This window comes from Cariama cristata, unplaced genomic scaffold (assembly GCF_000690535.1).
Source record: "Cariama cristata isolate BGI_N322 unplaced genomic scaffold, ASM69053v1 scaffold7581, whole genome shotgun sequence".
Classification (NCBI taxonomy): Eukaryota; Metazoa; Chordata; class Aves; order Cariamiformes; family Cariamidae; genus Cariama; species Cariama cristata.
In genome coordinates this window covers 30,869-45,972 of record NW_009600947.1, presented here as the reverse complement: position 1 = coordinate 45,972, position 15,104 = coordinate 30,869, and the positions used below count along the sequence as shown (strand labels likewise).

The 15,104-nt window shown below is 48.9% G+C and overlaps 2 protein-coding genes across 3 annotated transcripts in view; both read left to right on the top strand.

The window, feature by feature from the left end:
- Positions 1-181: 181 nt before the first annotated feature.
- On the top strand, positions 182-1,812 carry MPST (mercaptopyruvate sulfurtransferase). 2 transcript variants are annotated; one of them, XM_009710233.1, is made up of 3 exons: positions 189-836; positions 1,178-1,180; positions 1,452-1,812. In XM_009710233.1, exons 1-3 carry the CDS (start codon positions 242-244, stop codon positions 1,748-1,750), a joined length of 897 nt encoding a protein of 298 aa, XP_009708535.1. In that variant the 5' UTR covers positions 189-241; the 3' UTR covers positions 1,751-1,812. The 2 variants fall into 2 exon arrangements, with proteins under 2 accessions (XP_009708536.1, XP_009708535.1); XM_009710234.1 differs by lacking the exon at positions 1,178-1,180 and having other exon boundaries at positions 182-836.
- A 7,509-nt stretch (positions 1,813-9,321) lies between these two features.
- KCTD17 (potassium channel tetramerization domain containing 17) overlaps positions 9,322-15,104 on the top strand; it is a 7,424-nt gene continuing 1,641 nt past the window's right edge. Inside the window, exons 1-6 of the mRNA XM_009710236.1 lie at positions 9,322-9,534; positions 10,154-10,262; positions 12,050-12,141; positions 13,084-13,179; positions 13,554-13,679; positions 14,389-14,467. Of these exons, the coding sequence (XP_009708538.1) occupies positions 9,322-9,534; positions 10,154-10,262; positions 12,050-12,141; positions 13,084-13,179; positions 13,554-13,679; positions 14,389-14,467 (715 nt within the window). The remainder of the gene's footprint in view (positions 9,535-10,153; positions 10,263-12,049; positions 12,142-13,083; positions 13,180-13,553; positions 13,680-14,388; positions 14,468-15,104) is intronic.

The following is a 15,104-nucleotide window of genomic DNA, read 5'->3' as shown; positions in this document are numbered from 1 at the left end:
GGGGCAGGGTTTGGGCTGAGCTCTGTGAATCTCTTTATTTTCAGGGGTGGAGCATTTCAAACCACTCACTGTAGGCGTAGCCAGTGCCTTAGTACAGACACAGGTCTTCGGTCCCAAAATGCATCTTTGTCCAGTTGCTTTTTGTAAGGCTGGTCTCTAATTTGCAACTTTCTTCCTTTTGCAGTCAGGTGGATTCAGGCAGACCCCAGGAATTGGGTAATCTGGCCAGGATTTGGGAGCAATGTCGCAACAGCTCCTCTACCGTGCTCTGGTGTCTGCAAAATGGCTTTCAGAAACTATCAAGTCCCAGCAAGCTGGTCTGGCCTTGAGGATTGTGGATGCATCCTGGTATTTGCCGAAGATGAAGCGTGACCCAAAGCGGGAATTTGAAGAGCGCCATATCCCTGGTGCAGTTTTCTTTGACATTGACCAGTGCAGCGACCGTACTTCACCTTACGATCACATGCTGCCCAAGGCTGATGACTTCGCTGAGTATGTGGGGAAGCTGGGTGTGGGGAATGATTCCCATGTTGTGGTGTATGATGGCAGCGACCAAGGTCTCTTCTCAGCGCCCCGGGTGTGGTGGATGTTCCGGGCCTTTGGACATGAAGCTGTCTCCCTTCTGGATGGTGGCCTGAAGAACTGGCAGCGAGAGGGGAATGCGCTGAGCTCTGGGAAAAGCCAGGTAGCTCCCTCCGAATTCCACGCCTCCTTGGACAAGTCCTTGGTGAAAACATATGAGGATGTCTTAGATAACATGGATTCCCACCGCTTCCAACTAGTGGATGCGCGCGCTGCAGGACGATTCCGGGGAGTAGAGCCAGAGCCCCGAGATGGTAATGTGCCTCCTGAGACATTGGCATAATAAAAAGGGGCTTAACTTAAGGTGCCCATCAGTTTGACTCCTGTAGACGTAAAGAAGGGAAATGTGGTTGTCTTTTATGGGATGGGACTTGAGGCAGCGTATCCACCTGTCCTCCTCTCCTTTTGACTAGCAAGTGCTGCTCTTTGAAAATTCAGAGTGGGGAAGGTGTGTTGTTTTTTTTTCTCATGAGAGGCTGGAGAGGAACGTAGCTTGCATATGCCTCGAAGATATTCATTGGTCTCTTCGTGTACTGGTGCTACTTTTCCCCTCAGAAGCGCCTGCGGATGTGCTTCAGTCAGTGTGTCGTCAGAGTGGGTTGCTCTGATGTGGGGAAGATGTAGAAGGAACTGGGAGGAAGAACGGAACTTGACAGGATTGTGTCTGTGTGGTAACCTGAAGGTTAGAGCCATCCTTCCTGAGTAATCAGTAATCTAGTAAAGCAAAGTTTAACAAAAATAAATGTATTTGTTTTAACAACATACACTAAACAATACATTTTTCTCCCGGTGAAACAGAAAATGGGGTTTGCAATGGATTTGTTCCAGACAGTAGAGGTTAATTCCTATCTGTATTGCTTTTCCTCCAGGAATTGAGCCTGGTCACATCCCTGGGTCGATGAACATCCCCTTCACTGATTTCCTCACAGAGTCTGGCTTAGAGAAGACCCCTGAGCAGATCCGCAGTCTGTTCCAGGAGAAGAAGGTGGACCTCTTAAAGCCGGTGGTAGCCACGTGTGGCTCTGGGGTCACTGCCTGCCACGTGGCTCTGGGGGCATACCTCTGTGGGAAACCCGATGTTGCTGTGTATGATGGGGCCTGGGTGGAATGGTACATGCGGGCACAGCCTGAAAATATTATTTCTGAGGGAAAGGGGAAGACGGTGTAATAAGCTGCTTCGTCTCCCAGCTGTGCAGATAATTTGCCTTGAAACAGGATTTGGAAAAGATGGGTTTAGCATTTCTGGTTAAGTGTCTTGAGGTGAAGGTGTTGGGTAACAAGTATGGGCACACGGTGCTTTGGCACTTTCTTCTTACCCTAATGCTGTGCTTAGAAGCATAAAGATGACCTGGGCAACCAGCTCTAGGTGACCCTGCTTGAGCAGGCGGGGTGAACCAGATGTCCTCCCATGGTCACTTCCAACCTCAGCCATTCTGTGATTCTCTGACCTTTTTACCGTATCAGAAGGGCGAGAGCGCTGGTGGCAGCATAAGGAAGTAATTGAGTCGAGCCAAACTCATGACTTGGGACATTCCACCATGTTCACTGACAGGATGCTCATATTCTGTAACTGTGCCTCATGATCCTGCTCTCTGCCTCTGTCCTAGAAGCCATCCATGCACTTTATGGCCATTTTGAGTGCAAAACTTTGGGGAAAGACATAGTTGTTAAAGGAGCAAATATGGCTTCCAGGTTGGCACTTAGGCTAGAGACTTGGTTTGGATTTCTTCTTGCACTTGGACTCTAACTGCAATGTGTACTTAGCCAGTTTTGTACCCCCATGGTCCAAGAAAAGATTCTGGGATTAAAAAAGGGTTAATAAACATGTGTTTCAAGGTCTTTCTGCTCAATGGAACTTACATGAATATTGCTTGGGTGATTCCTTTTCAGGAAGTCTGTTTTTATGGGATCACTTTTGATGATTCAAATGAAATGTTTTCTTCTCTCTGTGAGTAGAACTACATCTCTTACCCTCAACAAGCTCTTTGGCTCAGGAAAGACAATGGCATGCCTCTCTCCTGGGACTTTTCACCACCTTCTTTCTTTCAGTCCTTGTCCATTTGGTTTTTGGTCTAAAGCTCCACGTCAGTCACAGCTCTGGTCTTCAAAGACTGGATGTCAGCTCACATGGTGAAAATTGCACTGCATGAGTGTTTCTATTCTTTCCACGACGCTTACCATATAACCTTAAAAAAAACTGAAGGAAACTGAGACCTACAGAGAAATAGCCCACAATGACACGTATTTTTCCGCAAGACCATTGTCTTATATCTGAAAGTTGAAATCCCAGTGGGTATCCCTGACAATGTTCAAGAATTTGTTCTCTGTAGGATTTTCTCCTCTTAAAAAAAAAAAAGCCTGCACCTATTCTGGCCCACTGGTAACTTACTTAATGAGACAGGTTCTGCTCTTGGGCTTGTAGCAACAGGTACCTGTGGACATCTGAGGATGATGGGGTCATCCTTTCTAGGGGATGCTATGGATGCTTATGGTCACAGATTTGCAGTCCCTTCCTAGGCACTGAATATGAGGGCTGGATCCTTTCCTATTGGAGAGTGTTTATTCTTCGCATTTCCTTTGGCCTCTGTTGGCTGCAGCCCTGGCTTCTTCCTGGGCTTGCCTTGCGTGCACAGAAGCTCCATTTCTTCTCACCGTCTGTGGAGCTAGAGTTTCACTGTCCAGATGATTTCTTCCTCTGTCCTCCTCACTAACACATACAGCCTGACCCTTCTTTCCACCCATTGCCAGTGATGGAAAGCATTGAATTTCCCTACTTACATCCAGTCTAACTAGCTCTTCAGGGCCTTGGCACTGGCATTACAGCAAGTGCTGAGTACACAGACTGTGGGGGGGTCTGAAATGAGTGACCCTTTAATATGCAGTGCAAGACACAGATCTGGATAAAATAAACCTTTGTATTTGCCAGCTTCCATTTAGTTCTTTGGGTTTGGACTTCCCAAAAGGGCTTTCTTTGCAGGTTTACAACATGCCCTGCAAGTTGTTAAGAATTTCAATTCTGGATCTAATTGTCAGTTTAATTAACGTTCTTCCTGATAGGGAAAGGTTTTCTACTCCCATGCTTTATGAATTTCCCCACCCAGGTATTCACTGTGTTTTTAAATGCTGGTAGCAACACCTTGATTTATCCTAAGTGGGGTAATTTTCTAGCAACTGTTTCCTGCAGGGAAAAAGGAAGAACTAGTCAGCATGTCATGTAGGACATCTGATTGCAGTCTGTAACTGAAAGCACTTAAAAACAAACTTTTTAAGCTAAAGTATGGTGTTGACATGAAAACAAAAGGATAAGCACTGGCTGGGAACAGCAAGTGGTGCTAAACTCTCTGTGGAGGGGCCTCCCAATTTGAGCAACACGGGTGCTGCTTTTTAAGACACTTTAAGTTAAAGATACTTGTACAGACAGTGTTGTCTAGTATGGGATCTTATAGCAGGATGTGGCTTGTGACCTTTCTTTTGTTTAGGGTTTCTAGCTTCTCCCACAATTAGCCAAGCTAAGAGGCTTTAAGGTGGTGGGTCGTTAGGGTTTAACACCCTGGGTGTGGCTGGGAGGTGAGGCTGATTTTGCGAGTATGTGGCCAGGCCCTTATGTACAAACAGACAAATAGGAGTGCTGTGCCTGCTCTGTTTCTCAAAAAAAATTTAGGTATTAGAGAAAATTGACATATCCTTTCAGACTTTGTTAATTATTTCCTATGGTTGCAGGGGCTGGCTTTTGCTGTTGTCCTTCCAGAACATTTTGCAATGCAGCTTAAGTGCTGCATTTCTGTTTTCCCACTGGCCCCAGCAGTCCCTGGGGTCAGAATTCAGCAGAATCTCTCTGCTTCCTCTTGAGATTAAGCTGCTTTTCTCTGTCCTGTATGTCGCGGGGAGGTGTCTGGTGCAGCGCAGCCATCCACCTGGAGATCACAAACTAGGTGAAAGATTTCCCTTTCCCCTTCCTCTACATTTTGACTGTGTGGCTTGATGACATCTAGCAGGGCCCTTCCCCGTCTCTGTTATGTGTGCCAAGGTTGGCAGTACTCAACTGCCCTTCTCCCAGCTGGGTTTTGAGCCACACAATCTCAGCGGTTCTTCAGTTTCCTAGCTTTTGGTAAATATTTTACCAGATGCTTAGCTTTGCCTTGATTTCTCCACAGAGGAGAAATAGAGAACTTCCTCTCCAAGACAAGATACTTTGTCTTTCTGAGGTATGCCCTGTTACATCACATCAAAAATCTGTCCAAGAGCATCTTCTGATATTCTCCCTCCTTTTAAGCTGAGATCTGTTCTCACACTGCAGGCAAAGCACTGGGAACGTTGTGGAGACTGAGACAATGCTTTCAAAGCCTGGAGACTGCAAAAGCCTATTTTGAGCCATAACAGATGCTACTGGACATATGGAACAGCCGAGGGGACTTGCACCAGGACTATAAATGTTCTGCAGATCTTTATGTCCCTGACTCAGTGGGTGGGTTTCCTATGGGAACTGTAAAATGGGAAGGGCAGAAGTGCATGTGAATGCAAATCACTAATGTTCATGACTCTCCTGTGGAAAATTTGCCACAGGCAAAGGGCAGTAACCTATCTTTGGTGAGACAGGGCTCATGGTGGCCAAAAAGTAGCCTAAAAACCGGCCCCGATGTAGGGGAGGGTCACATTGACCTGTGGCTGACTTGAGACTGGAGCTTTTACAGCTCTCTCTAAATTTCAGGATCCCAGGCCAGCATGTAAAGTCTTTATTGGTTTATTGGTATATTTTACTATCTGCAGTACTTTTGTCCTGAAGCAGTTTTGGACTCTGTGAAGACGGTCAGTGGTTCTCCAAAAATAATCCCACAGTCCCTTGTTCCTCACATGTCTTCTTCACTCCCTGCCATCCTCTTCCTTCCCTACTGCTGCCTAGCCATCAGGTTGCACTGTTTCACACTTCACTTCCCGGGGAACCTTTTCTTCCCTGCAAACTTTCCCAAATTCAAAAGCAGCGCTTCATCTGCCGACACCGCTGTCACTTCACACTAACAATCACTGCATGAGCAATGGTAATTGTTATTACCTGCAGGGACTTTTCTTCTTCCTCTCATCTCTCTTCGTCCCAGCTCGCAACAGGGTGCTACGTAACTGTTCTCTTTCCTCCTCCCAGCACTCTTCCAGCAGAGGTGCCCAGTGATGCACATACACACACAGAGTTTACACGCTATTTTGACTGCAGGTTCATTGCTGACAGACCGCACGAAGCATAAGGAGCTGGAGAAAGATTAACTCCCCTGCATGCCATGGGGCCTTTCTCTTCCTGCTCCAATATGCCTGGCTCAGCTGTTGGCTACAAGTGAACTGTCTTTCTCCCACTCCCAAGTCCAGCATAGGGAGTTTTCGTTGCCCAGTTCACCATTGGCTTAATAGTAAGATGTCAAAGCGTTACTTGTCCTCCCCTCCCCACTTCCTATAGAGAAGAAAGAGGAGATGGTTTCTTCTCTGGTGCCTCATGTCACAGTGTGTTCGTTAACTAAATGATTGTGCAGGTTTAATCCCAGACTTGTGATCCCAGCCTGCCGAAGTGGTAACACTGTGCCAACACATGGTGATCCCTGCTCCTACTGCTGCTTCACAATGCAACAGTTCCCTAAGAGCAGCTCCGCAATGTCAGCGATGCATTGTATGCCGTGTACCCAGCTGACTTCATCAGGCTGCAGTCTATGTACGGAGCACTGCAGTGTGTGTAGCTTTCTGCAGGTGTGCACTCAGAAACTCTGTTTATCCCCTGTTGTTGTCCTCAACTCTTGTTCAGCCCCATCACCTATCTACCCAAGTGGATGTCCAGTTCTTCCTGACCCCAGTCTGTCTGTGCAGTTGTCCCCGTGATTTAACTGCGTCTTCAGCAGGGCTGTACGGCATTACACAATCACACTGCCCTATGTAAGCTCTTGCTTGCTTTTGTCTCTCTGTTTCTGTGCATGTGTTTTGTATACAGTTATCATCAAAGCAGGAGGAACAGCCATTGGATTATTTAAATTTGTTTCTCCTCTGTTCTGTTGCTTGATTTTAATGGACCTTAACAGGGGCATGCTAGTTGCATCTCAGAACTATGTCTGGTGATGGTGTGCAGATCAGGCCTGTATTTAGCCCACACCACTGACTCATCATAGCATTTCAGTTGGTAACTCACCCCAGACTGACTTCTTCCGAAAGAGGATTTTCATGTACTATGGGGAATGCCCTAGCCTGGGGGGTTTCCAATAAATTTTGTGCTGTGTGTTGCAGAAAAGAAGGCTCTGGGGATGAGAGTGGTGTACCTTGACCTCTTTTCTTACTCACAGTGTGCCTCTTTAGATTTACCAGCTAACCTTTCACACCATGGGCCTTGGGTGAGCAAGACCTGAAGTGCTGGCTGCAGATGGAGGCTGGCGTTGATGGAAGAAGGTATACTCTGAGTGCGGACCATCCCTGGCCCGTGAGCAGCATTGGTATGGGAGAGGTTGGGGAAGAAGGCGTTGAGAACAAGAGATGGACCTAAAAGGGAGCAAGAGGCTCAGGGCTGTGAGAGGAGGAAAGGGCGAAAGGGTGAACCCTTGATAGAAGAAGGAAGAAGGCAGGGCAGATTTCTTGAAGGGGCAGATAAGGGGCTATAGGCTGCCACTCAACTACTGCATTCATATCAGAGAGCCACAGTTCCTCACCCTAATTCTCTGCTGGAGCTGCAGCCAGCTCAGAGAGGGTCCTGCACCCCTTGCACACCAGAGTGCAGGGCAGAACTCTCAGATTTGCCATGGTTTCACTCAGAAACAGAAGTAAGAGGGCAACAGTCCCACAGCCTGGAGCTGTGTTCCACTGTGTGATGTCTCAGCTCAGGTCGGTGTTAGTCTGAGCATCTTTGATGCACGCCACTCCTCAGTGGAGACTGGTCCAAGGGCTGGGCACTAATTTGGGCCAAAGTCTGTTCCATATAGGTATGCAAAAATAATTTTTCATCCTCTCTCTGTTATCGGACACTCCAGTGCTGGCTAGCTCCTGATGTAAATTCAAGGAGATCCAGAGTTATTTGAATTTACACCCTGCAGCAGCTGAATTGTTCCTATGCTTAAATTAGCTGGAGGTCAGCAATCTTGAAACCTTTTCCATGTTACCCTCTCTTCCCCTCCTCCCCTTTGCACTCTTCCACAGAAGGAGCAAAGTACACACTTACACCATCTTCTTGAAGGAAGTCCTGGGTGATTTGGGGGAAGGGTGGTGCTGCCTTCACGTTCTGTAATGATAAAAGGGAGTGGTTTGTAAGTAAAAGAGGAGGGAAGGACAAAGGAAAGGAATGTAAGAGTAAAACATAATGTTTCTCTTTATCCACCCTCTTCCCTCAATAAACCCTCACCTCAAAGGACGCGAAGATCTAGGTGCAAGAACAGTAAAGTGACTGCAAGGCATCATGGTGTCTCTGTGGTGCTGCATTGCCCTGGCAAGGAAGAGCCAGAAAGTTGCTTAGGTGAAGGAAGGCTTTGGGCCACATTTGGGTGAAACATCAGCCTTTCCTTTCCATTCCTAATATGCTCGAACTGCTGGCAAGCACGGCTGTCCTTAGGTGGGAGTGGGAAAAGCAGAGCTGCTGGAGAGAGAGCTCATTCAGGTTGTGTCCGTGCCAAGGAGTGCATTTGAACAGAGTCCCGTGGGGCATGAGTTGCTGAGCTCCAGGCTCGGCCTGGCAGGAGCGAGTGGCAGAGGCAGGGCTAGATTCGGTGCGGCAGGATTGGCACATCGGCCTCGGCGGGTGGTACATGCCTGGGGCAGAGGTAAAACTCCACACAGAGCTAAGTTAAAATCTGAGCGCTCTTGTTGCCCAGACACAAACAGGGAGCACAGGGGAAGGATGCAGGGCATCTCTGTCTGGCATGGTTTGTGCTGGTAGGGCAGCACAGGGAGGGAGTTTGCTGAGTCAGCAACTCTTCTGAGCTGGAAGAAAAATTATTCCTGCCCCCTGCCAGCACTTCATGCAGATCCAGGATACAGCTCCCAGAAGTGTCCCTACATATGTTAGCAAGAAGGCAGCTGTCTGCACATTTTGCAGCAAGAACAGCGTGACAACTGATGCAGCACTGAGCTGTGAGCCTGGGGTAATGGATCTCCTGAAGGGAAAGCTGTGGAGTACAGCACTGGTGGGCTTAATCCGCTGACTGCCAGGAAGGAGGTTGTTCTTGCTGACTCCGAGGAAGCTTGCAGGCAAGACCCAGGGCTGGAAGCAGGCAGCCTGCCAGCTGCAGGGCTGGGGTCATGTAGTGCAGTGCAGCCCCCTTCATTACAGCATCCTCATTGCAGGAACAGCGGGCTGGGAAAACTACAGTTCCCAGCACCCTTTTGTGCATGTCCGTGCAAACTACAGTCCCCAGAACCTTTTAATGAGCCGGGGAGGATGTCTATGGAAATAAACACCGACGATTTTTGCATAACACCCTGCAGCTCCGAAGCGCTGGTCGGTCCTTGGTTAGTGAAAACAGGAACAGGGGAAAAGCCAGGGAGCGTCAGCGCTGTGGAGCTGTGGTTTTGCCCACTCTGAATAGCCGCTGCAGTATCCTCCAGCACAAAGCATCCTTCCTCCCCTCCGGACTCCCTTGGCAGTCTCAGGGAGGACCCTGGCCCCCAAGAAACACGGCTGCTGCAGAAGGAGAGGCAGATAAACTACAGATCCCGGCATTCTCTGGCAGGCAACACCTGCGGCAGTCCCTGCACGCCCAGGGGGGGTGTGTGGGAATGAGCATGAGGATGAGGATGAGGATGGAGGGCGGGGAGGAGAAGCAGGGCGCCATGGGGCTATGCTGCACCTGGGACATCCCACCATCTGCTGGCACCCAGGCCAAGTGGGTGAGGCTTAACGTTGGGGGCACCGTCTTCCTCACCACCAGGCAGACCTTGTGTCGGGAGCAGAAATCTTTCCTGTGTCGCTTGTGCCAGGGCGAGGAGCTGCAGTCGGACCGGGTAAGGCAGCTGGGTTACCTCCTTCACCATGCCCCACCGAGCATGGGGAGGGCTGGAGGGATGCAGGGGTGGAGCCAGACCCCGACAGCTGCAGGAGTAACTGAGTGAAAAATGCCTGCTCCTTCCCCCCCCTCTCTTGGGAAGGATTTCCCCTTGCCAGATCCCACCTTGCTGTGTTGTATCCTGGCACCTGTCTTCCTGAGCTGGGGAAAAGAGAGGCCACCTTCCCTCCACCCCGGCTCTCCCACCTCTCTGTCACCCAAATCCCCTGAGTCTACTGCCCAGCTACATCTGCCTGACTCAGCCTTGTCCCCTGTAAGTGGGCTCTCTGCTCTCTCACACCAGGCCTATACGCACAGTTGCAGAAGGAGACTGAGGCCTAATTTTTTGGCTTTCTCAGCTGAGTTGGTCCATACTGAGGTGGACATGCTGAGCATACCAATACAGGAGTTAAAATCCTAGCTGGGCTGATTTGGCTAGGGACTCTCAAGGGCCCATGGATTCCAAGGAGTCTTAGAAATAGTGGACAGTTTTGTTTAGGTTTGTATTTTCTTATAGTCCGGATCATTTGAGGGTTGGCTACAGGTTTCCCATGGGGTTTTTCTCCTCATGTTGCTAGGATGAGACTGGTGCATACCTAATAGACCGGGACCCCACTTACTTTGGACCCATCCTGAATTTCCTCCGTCATGGGAAGCTAGTCCTGGATAAAGATATGGCTGAAGAAGGTGAGTCTTGGAGCTCAGAAACTTCCCACTTAACATTGCTGCTGTAACCAGGATGCGGCAGGACTTCTTGTCAACCTTGTTGTCTCTCGTTGTCCTTCTGGAGGTTGATGTGGGGGTATTTGAGAGGGCTATCCCTGCAACTCTTGGAAAGCATACCAATGTTACCTTTACTAAAGGGGTTCGGAGTAGGTGAGGAAGGCATCCTACAGGTGTTGTGGCTTCATGACTGTTCATTCAGCAGAGGTGTCACCAGGTCGGAAGTAGGCAACATCTCTCAGCCTCGATAAACTATTTTTTTACTTGTTCCTTGCTCCTGATCCACTTTTAACCAGGCTCTCTGACTGAGTTTTCTGTTAATGACTGAGTGTTTCTAGTTAGGAATGAAAACCCAGAAGACCAAACAAAACTAAGCTCATCTCTTCTACTGACTGTAATAAAGACCATCATTAATCAGTGACATGCAGTGTATGCCACTAGTGCTCTGATGGGTTGTGGACTAGAGCAATTCCAGTGGAGCAGGCCAGACAAACCAATCCCTCATTTGAGGTTAACAGGGCATCCAGCAGGATAACTCAGTAACATCACGGTGTTAACCAGCCAGCAGTCCCCAATGCCTCGTTATTTTTTGGATGCTAGGGTCTAACAAGGAGCCAATTCCGAAGACAGGCTGTGCTGTCCAGCCCTTGCCAAGCACCATTTCTGCATGTTCATTAGTCTTCTTGCCTCTCTGTCTTACGTATTTTTACCTAATGCAAGGAAAGTTTTCTTCAGAATTGTCTTATGGGTTATAATTCAAAAAATATATCTAAGCAACAGTACAGAATTGTAATAAACACAATTCTGAGGTGTTTCCTACTTGACATTTCTTGTAATCTTGAGGTCAGCCGGAGTTCATCCACAGGTTTTAACATGAAATCTGAAGCATAAAGACGAGTCTCATTCAGAGCTTTGCCTTTTGTTCGTGCTGCAGACACTCAGGCTGGCATAAAACTAACCAATTAGAAACTTCATGGCTGAATGAGGGACTCGGAAGAGGTCTGAGCGTGTCAGGTAGCAAAAGATCAATCTCCCCACCTGCATTGTCTGTGTACTGCCCTGGGGATGTGTGAGTGTTGACTCCTAGCTGCCTTTCCCTCACCGACCCTCTGGGAACCCACCTCCCTTTCCCTGGAGGCCTGTTAGAAAACAGGTGAGTCTCAGGAGAGAAGATGGATGCAGACACCATAGAGGAAAAAACCCAAAACACTTCTCCGTTTACCTACTTTGAGGTGAAGCACAGGGGAGAGAGCCAAACATCATCTGAAGTCATATGGGGCTGCAAGGTGGGTGCAACTCCAAGTTGCCCAGGAGGAAAGTTGGGATTTTCTAGGGTCTTTTGGTGACAAGATCAGAACAAGTTGTAGTTCTCTCTCTTAAGAAGAGAGCCTGAACAAGGTGATAACTAGTGGTCATTGAGGGTGGCTGGAGCCTGCATTCATTCTCCTTGGCCAGTTAGCTGGGAAAGGTATTAGCAGTCCTCGGCACAAGCCTTCACTGGCAGTGCCTGTTTCTGTAGCAGCAGGCAGCATAAGGAAATTGGGGTGAGCATTAGAAACCCAATGCAGAAAGCCAGGTTCAATTCTCTGCAGTAAGAGTTTCAAGCAACGGAAAGCTGTTAAAAAGTGAGGCTGAAGCGTCATTTCTCCCTGTGGACCTTGGGAAGCTCAGAATTGATCTTTTGCAAGTCAAAAAGCAAAGACGGGCTGTTAACTTTCTGTCTTTGTGATCCTTCTGTCTTTCTTTCTCAGGGGTCCTAGAAGAAGCTGAGTTCTATAACATTGGTCCTTTAATCCGAATAATCAAGGATCGACTGGAGGAGAAGGACTACACAGTAACTCAGGTATGGAGAGAAATGGCAAGGAAAGACGGTGGGGTGGGAGAAGGAGGGAATGTGGAAAGGAAGAGGTGAATCTAGAGGGAGAGCAGACTTGGGAGAAGCAGCAAGGAACGGAAAGAAGCAACTAATTAGAGTTTATGTGCTAATGTCTACATACCAAAATCTTGCAGGGGACAGGCTACCACCATTTTAGTTACAATAAACAAGTTACAGGCTTGTTTTGCATTCCCAGAAGTGATGCTGGATGTAGTCCCTGAAACCAAATCAGCTCCTCTAGCTTTTGGAAGAAGGCAGCTGGTTGCTGTGGGATATGGAAGAACGTTTGTGAGGAGAGCAAAGATGTTGTGGGGAGGAGGGCTGTGGTGTGGGGAGTCCTGGGAGTGTAATCACAGTGAAGAGCACGGGGATATCTGTAGAGAAACCTGGAAGGAACAGGAGAAGAGATATCTGTGGAAGAGTTAAATGCAGACTGAGGCACAAGGAATCAGTTCTGTGGCACAATCAGACCTTGCCTTGGCTGATAACCTTTAAAAATCTGTCTTCTGGGAGTGTTGCCTGGTATTTCACTTTTCATCCTGTCTGCCTCAGGTTGTAAGCCTCCAGCAACACAGTCACTTCACGCTCGCAAAGCCCCATCAGCATTTCTGGCATTTACATAAGTGACTTTGTAATGACAAATGCAAACTCTCCATTGGAAGAGCCCAGTATCTTCTGGGGACAATGCAGGAAGCACTCAGCTCACTCCTCTCCCGAAGTGATACTGTTGTTCTTGTTCCCCATGACAGCATAGTAGAAAGTTGGGTTGTGGTTTCCACTCCCCTTTAGCCTGGGACGTGGGGAAGAGGACAGGTCTGTCAAGGAAGGGTACTACCACTTCATTCTGCAGGAGGACAACAGCCTTTACCATCTGACCATTGTCAACGTGCTCTGCAATTTTGCTGTCAGGTGCCTCCTAAGCATGTCTACCGTGTGCTGCAGTGCCAGGAAGAGGAGCTGACTCAGATGGTTTCCACTATGTCGGATGGATGGCGCTTTGAGCAGGTATGGAGAATGTAGAGGAGGGTGGGAAGGAGTTGTCTTTTGGGGAAAAGATCACGGATACCATACAGTCCCCAGGCAAGGCACCTTCCCTCTCTGAGAGTATTGGGTCAGTCATTGATGATGCTATCACACGGGCTCTCTCTTGCCCCTTCTCTAGAGGTTTAGAGGATACTGTGTGAGGTTAAGCTGTTTTGCATCCTGGCTGACTCCTCTCCTAGTTCTCTGTGCTGCCTCCTCAGCTTAGTTAGGAGGCCTTTCTATTGGGGGTATGGATTGGACTCCATGCTGCATGGTGGGCTTTCTGCCTTGCTCCTCAGGTGGAGTGGATGTTTGCAGTAACATGTGCTTGTGATTCTTGCTCTCGTCTTTTCTAGCTTGTGAACATTGGCTCATCCTATAACTACGGGAATGAGGATCAGACTGAGTTCCTGTGTGTGGTCTCCAAAGAGCTGTACAACTCCCCCAATGGCCTGAGCTCTGAGCCCAGCCACAAAGCCAAGGTGAGACCAACTTTGCCATGGCCCTGCTCCTGTTGCCTATGAGATCCTTCGCTCTTCTTTGCTCCTTCTTTCTTTCCTCTCTCCACTGTGACTGTGGGGCACCTCGATGGTGAAATACAGAGGCTTGTCCTGGTGTTCAGCACCGTGGCATTACATCCATTGCCCAAAAGGAGGAGTGCGTGTGTTGAGAGTGGTGCTATCCAGCTCGGTGTGGCAAATCGCTTTAGCAAGTGACCTTGGCCCTTCTCATGCTACTCTAACGTCCCCCATGCTGTGTGTGTCACTCTGCCCCAAGAGTGTGGTTTCCCTGAAGGTTTTGCAGTGTTCTCTTTCCTTTTGCTGAGTCCCAGCCTGAGGGACAGGAGATCACCTGCTCCCCTTTTGAGGGAAGGACAGAAATGTGTGGCAGTGCATGACATCCTGTAGACACCTCGGATACAGGAAGGAGCAGTAGCAATTGATGGCAGTTGTTGGGCGGTGGGATCACAGGACTTCTAAGTGGATTTGATAGCCCTGATGTGATGCTCCAGAGGCAGACAAGTCTCTTTGCTCTCTGACCCAGAGCTGTCTTGGCCATGGGGAAAGGTGTCTTTTTATTCCACTGTCATGACCATTGCTTTATTCCCTTGTGTGTCAGAAAGAACTGCCATGGCTCATCTTGCAAGTATCTCCACTCTTTCTTCCCTTTGTCCTGCATGCTGGGCCACAGAGCACAGAGAAGGACCTGGAGGAGGAAGAGCAGGAGGTGGAGGAGGAGGCAGAGGCAGAAGCAGAAGCAGAGGAGAAAGGTGCAGCAAATCCTTGAGGAAACTGATAAAAATACCCCCCCAAGCATAGACCCGTCCACCTTTCTGGTGAGAGCTCACATCTAGCAGCAGGGAAGGACTAGGGCAGGTGTGGGGTGTGGGGGCAGTCCTCTCCAGGAACAGGAATCTCTCTGGAGATAAAGCTGACAGGGGAGAGCTGTTACCATGGCTGCTGCTTTGTGTTTTAAATTGTTGGGTTCATTTCCAGTTACATTTTTATTTGCAGACTGTCCATCTATTCGGGATTGCACTCAACTCTCTTCCTCTGGACCCTCCCTCCTGCTCCCCTCCGTGTCCATCCCAGCACTGTCACCTACCTCCCCCCACCCTGCCCGAGATAAAGCTGACAGGGGAGAGCTGTTACCATGGCTGCTGCTTTGTGTTTTAAATTGTTGGGTTCATTTCCAGTTACATTTTTATTTGCAGACTGTCCATCTATTCGGGATTGCACTCAACTCTCTTCCTCTGGACCCTCCCTCCTGCTCCCCTCCGTGTCCATCCCAGCACTGTCACCTACCTCCCCCCACCCTGCCCCACTCTCCAGCCCCCAGCATCATTCCCTCTGCTCGCTTTGCCCCCCTCCAGGGCTCAGAGTGGTCCCTGCCCGGGCCCCTGTCTC